At 50.7% G+C, this 7,853-nt stretch overlaps 1 protein-coding gene across 1 annotated transcript; it reads right to left on the reverse strand.

The window, feature by feature from the left end:
• Positions 1–1,031: 1,031 nt before the first annotated feature.
• Positions 1,032–4,122, reverse strand: FOXB1 (forkhead box B1). Its single transcript, XM_047074441.1, has 2 exons — positions 3,813–4,122; positions 1,032–3,547 (listed from the first exon to the last, which is right to left on the reverse strand). Exon 2 carries the CDS (start codon positions 3,489–3,491, stop codon positions 2,514–2,516), a length of 978 nt encoding a protein of 325 aa, XP_046930397.1. The 5' UTR covers positions 3,492–3,547; positions 3,813–4,122; the 3' UTR covers positions 1,032–2,513.
• Positions 4,123–7,853: the final 3,731 nt, after the last annotated feature.

Here is a 7,853-nt window from a genome sequence, read left to right on the forward strand (position 1 = left end):
GCTGTGTGTGGGATCCTTCCTTTTAAAAAATGGTCACAACAGGATTAATTACCCTTTGCATTAATCCTAATTTTTTTCCCCAGATAACCCTCTAAATATGTTAAGGGTCGCAGGTGCTAAGGATTCTCCTTATGGAGAATAGTGATCAAGATTTTTGTGTGGGTTTCTCTCTGTATTGCACAAAGGCCTTTGTTTAATCGTATTACACAGTAAAGTGTTAATCACCATTTAAGTTTTTCTTTGTCTTGTAACTTCATTAGTTGAATACACACCTCACTCTGGAAATACTGAGACCCCTTCAGTAAAGTTTCAGTTGGCCTTAAACCATAAATTCAGGGCAAATTTTAATTCTCTGCAAAAATTGAGGAAAAGCAAATACTTAGGGTCAAACATCTAAATTAACTTCATTGAGAATTATTTTCCCACATGAAGAAATGAAAAGAAATCTGTTCTATTCAAACTGAACAGGTTTCTTGACACTCAAGGTGAACTTCTAGGTAACTTCTGAAAAAGAAGGTTTCAACAACTGAAATAATTTAAAGGAGGGAAATGAATATTCTAAGATACATCAGAATATGAGTATTGACGAAACAAGTCTGTTTTTATCTCCATATAGACTCTACCTGATTTCTACATAAGCCTTACATGCAGTATGTTTTGTAAAATGTATATTTTAGGATACAAAAAATTACATAGGAAGTATTGCATTTTTTTAAATGACAGTTTTCCAGCACTACACCTGTATACCTGATGATCTATTCTAGGAACAGCTTCCTCTTTCCCTTTGCTTCAGGAGTCCGTTTGAATCATTTCTCCCTCCCTTTCTTATGCAAGTGCATCAGAGGAGATCTATTTTAGAAATAAGATATGAAAAAGTCAAACTACTCAGACAATGTACTGCAAGAAGTGTGCTTAGAGAGGCACTCCATCTATCTTTTGTAAAGTTATTGTTTGCAGCAACTCTTCAAAAACACACAAAACTAAAATTTGAATTTATGTATTTTAATGAGAAAATATTATTTGGACTAGATTCATAATTTAATGTAGACACCTTTTTAAAATTCTTTGTCTTAAAACAGGCATGCTGGGAACAAGAACATCAATATTTAAGATGCCATGCTAATTCTGGACAGGGAAGGAGAAAAATGAAAGGGAAAAATTTTACAGCCCTATGACAACTACAACTTTTTTTTTTTTAACTTAAGCAGGTCACACCAGAACAACAGTTCGTTTTCCAGCAAATTACCTAAGAACTCTAAAGGAATATAGCAAACAAAAGTGCATTTTACACAGTGTATAATCATTCCTATTCACAAGCATTTACATCTCTTTGCAGCCCTTTAGCTTCTTGGGAAAGTTCTTGTAGCAAACAGAAAGACTTGTCCATGGGAGACCTATCCGGTGACACTGCTTCATGTTACCAGTCAGCTATCTAAATTCTGCTAGGGTTGCCCTTGATGCTTTCTTAGTTTGGGCTTATTTCATTTTCTTTTTTCTTTCTTTTCTTTCCTTTTTTTCCCCCCTTCCAACAATAAAATAAATAGCTAAAAGGTCTCTAAGTAACAGGAAAGTTAACATCCCAATTAACTTTCCCATCCCCCCTTCCCACCCCTAAACCTGGCCAGAAATGGAGAGTAAACATTCACATTACAACAGGTACTTGTAAAGTGGGCTTTGCCCGCTCGCCCGCCAAGCAATACAGATTCAAGTTCACTGTTTACATTTTACCGGGCGCCTTTGTAAACAATACTACAAGGTTACTTTTAGTTTTGTTTTGCTTGTGTTGAGGACAAGCGTCCCCTTCTCAGTTTGGCAGCCTCTCCCCTAACTCCCCGTGCCTGGAGCCTCTGGCAGGAAACAAAACCCAAAACAAAACAAAACAAAACAACAAAACAAAACAAAACTCCGCAGAAGCTGGGGAGGCAGGGCCGCTACTCCAGGAAGCTGTGGTCCGCCCAGCCCCTGCCGGATGGGCGGAGGCGAGTCGGGTAAGGAAGATTAGTGGTCCCTCTTCCCGGCAGATTTCCAAGACGTAAACGAGATCCGGCCCTCCGCGGTGCGGCTGTAGCCCTCAGGGGAGATCTGTTCGAGGAAACCTCTGAGGCGGTTTCTCTTGTCTAGGAACTGACTGCGCGGTGTCCGGCGCCCCGCCGATCCCGGCCGAGGGAAGACGCGCTCCTCTCCGCGAAGGCGGGAGGCAGGATTTCCCCTGCCTCTTAAATGGGAGGGGGTTTCGGGGGGCCCGGGGAGTCGGAAGGCTTGGCCCAGGTGCTCCCTGCCTTCCCCTCTTGTGGAGGCGAGGACAGCTCCCACGCGCCTCCAGGCCATCTGCAAGTTTGTGTTTTGTCTCCTGGGTCCAAAACAAAGTTCTCCTGGGGGAGAGAGGGTTGGCCAAAGGTGAAATGGACAAGTTAGGGTGGCAGTCTTAGATGGGGGGAGGGCAGGGCTGGGAGGCGGGGAAGGCGTATAAGCTGGCGGGGAGGGGAACAAGAGGGGGCTCCGGCTGCTGCGGGTCAATGCACCGCCACCGAGTGCAAGGCGGAGGCCGGGCTGGTGAGCGTTTCACTGGGAGTGGCGGGGCTGCTTTGGCTGGTGGCTGTCTGCGAGGACGTGGGGCTGAGCGAGGGCGGCGAGTTCGAGAGCAAGGTGGGGATGGGCGCGGGCAGCGCGGGCAGCGCGGGCACCGCGGCCGGGGTGGGCTTGATGGGCACCGGGATAGCGGGCAGCGTCTGGCCTGCTGCGTGGCACAGCGGCTTCAATGGCACGCCGTAGGCGCTGTAATCGCCACTAGCCATGGAGATGGGGGTGGCCGAATCGATCATGCCTGCGGAACCGTACACGTGCGGCCAGCCAGTGCCCAGCGAGCTGCTCATGGTAGTCAACTGGTTGGGGAGCGGGTAGGCGGCGGGCACGGGCTGCATGGCGGAGAAGGCCAGCCCCCCAGGCATCTTGTACTCTCGAGCGATGATATTCTCGATGGCGAAGGGGTGCTTGAAACCCGAGGGCTGCGCCACGCCGCCCAGGTTGTAGGCGGCAGCGGGCATCTGTGGCAGGTGCGTGCCGGAGGCCGCAAGCGCGCTGAGGCGCAGCTTGGCCTGCTGCTGCAGATACTGCGCGGCGTCGGCGGGCTTGCTGGGCGCCAGGTGGTCGGACTTGAGCACCTTGAAGCGCTTGCGGCGCCGCAGGAAGCTGCCGTTCTCGAACATGTCCCCGCAGCTGGGGTGCAGCGCCCAGAAGCTGCCTTTGCCCGGCTGGTCTGGCCGCCGTGGGATCTTGATGAAGCAGTCGTTGAAGGATAGGTTGTGGCGCAGACTGTTCTGCCAGCGCTGCGTGTTCTCCCGGTAGTAGGGGAAGCGGTCCATGATGAACTTGTAGATCTCGCTCAAAGGCAGCATCTTCTCGGGCGAGCTCTGGATGGCCATGGCGGTCAGCGAGATGTACGAGTAGGGCGGCTTTTGGTCGCTGTACGTGTTGCGGCCCGGCCGAGGCATCTTCTTGTTTGCCCCCTTCTTGCTCTGGGTCCGCGCGGGCCGGCGGCTGCTTGGATCTGAACAGGGGGGGAAGATAACGGGAAGGGGGGAGGCATGGATATACAGACAGACACCGCGAGGTCAGCCGGGACGAGTACAGACCAGACGTGGTGGGTAGGGGCTGCGGCGCCCGATCAGCCTGCGCCCGCGCTGTGGAGCTGGCAACTTTGAGTGCAGAGTGGGGTGCGGCCGGGGGGCGCGGAAGGGGAAGCGGATGAGCGGCGCGGGGGAAGCACGGACCTGGAGCGGGGTCTGGGGCAGGGATGCAACCGGAGGGCTCACCTTAAAGTTGCTCCAAGTTGTGCGTCCGCATCCGGGATGGCACTGCAGCTCTGCGGTCCCTCCCTGTGCTCAGCCGGGACACAGTGTCTGGTCTCGGTTGGGCTCCGCGCGTCTCTGAGCTTCGCAGCTCAGCCCTGCAGCGCCCGGAGCCGGCCAGTCCTCAGCGCTTCTGGCGGTGCGCTCCCCGGGCGGCCGAGCTCGGCTGCGGAGTCCCGGTGCAGACGGCAGCAGCGGCGGCCTCGGGGCTCCGGAGGGCGCTGCTGTGGGCTCCGCGGCTCCGCTGAGCTAGGTGGCTGCCTCCATGTCCTCCCTCGAACCATCTGATAGTTTTAAGCGGTGACAGGAGCAGAAAAGACCCCTGTAGCGGCGCTTCATTAATGTGCCACTTCTTAGCTATCATATGACAATCGCCTTGGGAGGAGGAGGAAGAGGAGGGGGAGCGGGGGCTGCAGAGGGAGGGGACTGAGCGAGAGGGGAGAGCCTGGCCAGCTCTGGTTTCTTTCACACCTATTTACATGGACACCTTGGCCAATAGGAATCACTTCCAGCTCAAGACTGGGCGAGGGGGAAGAGCCTCGGCCACCGGTGGTGAGCAGGACGCCGGCCAGGGTGCGCGGTGTGAAGGTATGAGGAGGTGGCGGCCGCGGAGCAGGGATTCAGGCGACCACTCACGTTCACAGACCGAGCTGCCGCGCAGATGATGTTTGACATGGAAATTGCTTGGCTGGGGTATTCTGTTTCCTCTGCATTGTATCGGGTTTGTATTGTTAGCTAACGTTAAGGCACGGCTTTCCCTTGAAGCAGACCCTTTTCCTGCGCTTGGCAATACGGGGCTGGTTGCATGGGTTATTATAATGAAAATACACCCTTCCCCCTAGTCTTCCAAGAGGCAGGTCAAAGTTTGATTTGACCTTCCTAGGCTGCTGCCATAGCTCTACACACTGGGTGTGTAGCCTTAAGTGATGGGGTTTAAAAACTACTTACAGAAATATAAGTATTTATACCTGTGTAAAACCCATTTTGTAAGTGTACTGGCCAAATAACAAAAAAAAAAAAAAAGTCTATCTGGGAGAATAGTCAGGGTCTTCACTCTAAAAGTCCTGTAGGAATTGAATTAGGGACAGGATGAAGGCTCTGGGGCTGTTGGGGCAGACACTGTGTGGACCTGGCGGAGGGCCTGAGTTTGTTTGACACACTTTATCACCAGATGAAGGGCCGAGTCTCATGCTTTCCCCATGTGGTTTGAAACTTTAGGAGTTAGGCATTGCCTGGAAGTTTGCATTTTACGGCCGGAACTTTTCTCTGCTTCTCCCACCTCTGCTTCCCCTCCCATCTCCTCCCTTTCCCCTCCCTACCCCCAATAGAAAGTATTTCGGGGTTTAGAGAGCCCAGCAAAAGCTGCCTGCGGACCCACTAAAACAGCAGTAACTTCTGGACTGGAAAAGAACCAGGGAGTTTTCCTTTTTTGGGAGAAAGGAGAGAGCGTGGATGTGCCTAGGGTCCCCCTGCCTGGTGCCAGCGGTAGGCTCCCTTCTGTTCGGATTAGTCTCCAGAGATTCAATGAATTATTATCATCATCATTATTATTATCATCATCGTCGTCGTCGTGGGCGTTGGCGGCATCATCATATTGCTATGAAATAGTGAGTCTACCCTGCCTGCATGCACCCAGTCAAGGAATAGATGCTAGGAGTTCCCACTGGCTTCTGCACATTCTTTCACCTTTATGGTTTTTAAAAGAAATCCCTTTTATCTTTTACCTCGTTAAAAACTCAATACCTAGAGCCCACACTGAATCATCTTCAATCCTGAAATGTAAGAACTTTTTTTCCCCCAGGAGGTGATGGTAGTGATGGTGGGGGGAGAGTTCTGGGTGTGAAGTTTGGACACTTAGTGATATTAGAGCATTATTAGTGGAGCTGTTTGGGGTTAGCATAAAAATCTTTGGCGCACGTACACACACACACACACACACACACACACACACACACCCTCCATTAACCACAGTTTCAAAGGTGGTCAATAACTCACCAAAACGTAACTTAAACACGATGAATTTAGGAGATTAAACAATTTCATTAATATTGAAATGGCTCTCGTGTCTGGGCTGCCTTGCTTGAGATGCAAGCACACGTTTTTCAATATTAACAGAAGTGCTTGAAGAAAAGAATAATGTCACCTTCTTAATTCGGAAAAAATAACTAGGAGGAGGAGGTGGGTTCGAGGGGTGGAGGCGGGACGCTGACCTGTCCCTGGGGGCACGGTGGGACAAGGGCAGATAAACCCTCCACACAGAAACCATTTGGACTCTGGTGGACTCTGCCCAGCTTCGGCACAAGGCAGCGGTACTTGCCTGAACTGTGCACGCTTCGGCTCCTAAGGAGGTGCGTCGTTTTGGGGTGTTACTGGGCATGGCCCAGTTTGGTTTGAAGGTCCAGGGATGGGAAGAACTGGGGAGACCTGCAGCCTAGGGACCCCGATGAAGCATAGTAGTAAGGGCTTGTGTTTTCCTGATGGAAAGGTGTTGGTCCACAGCTTTCCTGCCCCAGAAGGCAGCTGGCCTCCGAGATACAAAAGTGGGGGTGCTCCTGTGGAGGCAGGAGTGCTCCTGGGAAAGGTGCCAGCATCGAAGCCCCTAAGGATCTTTTAGGATCTTCTTAGCAAACGTGTGCATACTGACACACAGAAACATAGATAAAAAAAACATTGAGAGTGGTTGGATTGGGATATGTAACGAAAGGAGTGAAAGATCTCTGTTCCCGCAGTGACAGCCAGGAAGATTCTTTTCTACCGGGTGTGTGCCTACGCTTCTTGTGGGTGGGGGATGGGGAGAGAAATGTTTTCTTGTTTTAACAATTGGCATTTTGTTGCCCTGCAAAGGGCCTTTGTGTGGCCGTCGAAATCATTGCTTGGAGTAAACAGAATTTTAACTAAATTCTAAGAGTGGAAACGTTTGGGTTAAAAAAGAAAATCTAGGTTGAAATAAATCTTTGTCAATCTCCCCAGGGAAAGTTGTCACCACCAAGTCTCAGAGACATGTGAGGATACAAGTAGGAATTCGTGTTTCAGGAGTCTCCAAAGTTTGGCTAGAGTGAGGACTGGAGGTGAGGTATATTGCCCATGCACAGGGCTAATTAAGGGAATGGAACCTAACTGGACAAGTTTGTCCTGGGTGGGTGAGGAATTGTGAAATACACATTTAAAACAGGCACTTTGCTACAAAATTGCATTTCAGATCCTACTGAAGAGCCCAGAGGAAGGGGGAGGGATTTGCATGTCATTTACACCGTTTTAAGACTGGTATTATGAAGAAGAGGAGGGAAGGAGCACTTTCCAGAAATCGTGAAAAGTGCATCAGAGTCTATTGTACAGAACCCAAAGCAAACAGAGGCTCTGGGGAGGGGGCACATCCGACTCTGAGGCTTAGGGAGTTGTTGGGAAAACTGTATAAAATACACATAAGTCAATTATACCCATGTGCAAACCAAATGGAAATCTCTTTCATGCAATAGCCATTCATCGCCTCCGCAGAGCCCACCACCGACCACCTTTCTGCTTGGAGAGTTCGCAATGGCCTCTTTTCCCACAAGCTGGACCACACACGGCTACAGATTTCGTAATAATTTATGCTAATTTCCCTCCATAAATCCACAATTCGCTTCAGTGGCACCCGGGCTGCTGAGGGAGTAAAAAGGAGACAGAGGGGTGACAAATACAATATTGATTTTGATTCCTTCTGTTGTCAAGCAGGTGTATGTGTGCGTGAACGGTGGGGCTGGGGTTAGGGGGCGGGGGCTCTAGGAGAGGAAAACCATCCCGAGCTGGGCTAGCCGCTCCGTGCACACTCCAGAAAGTAACGCGCCCGGTTTGTTAATATTTACCAAACACCGATGGGAGGTGCAGGGAAAGTACCCGGCAGCTTCCGAAGGTTTCCTAGGCGCCAAAAACAATACCCGCCTTCCCGACTTGGAAAGCGAACCCGGGGCTGCCTGGAGCATTTGCGGACTGAGCTTTCGTCTGCCCCTTCTCTTCCTCCTTCCT

This window comes from Lynx rufus, unplaced genomic scaffold, assembly GCF_022079265.1.
Source record: "Lynx rufus isolate CCGP_SWC_20201006 ecotype Redwood Valley unplaced genomic scaffold, mLynRuf1.p SCAF_13, whole genome shotgun sequence".
Lineage (NCBI taxonomy): Eukaryota > Metazoa > Chordata > Mammalia > Carnivora > Felidae > Lynx > Lynx rufus.

Coding starts and splice junctions, on each gene's coding strand:
- FOXB1 (XM_047074441.1), bottom strand. CDS start 3,491: ATGCCTCGGCCGGGCCGCAACACGTACAGCGACCAAAAGCCGCCCTAC.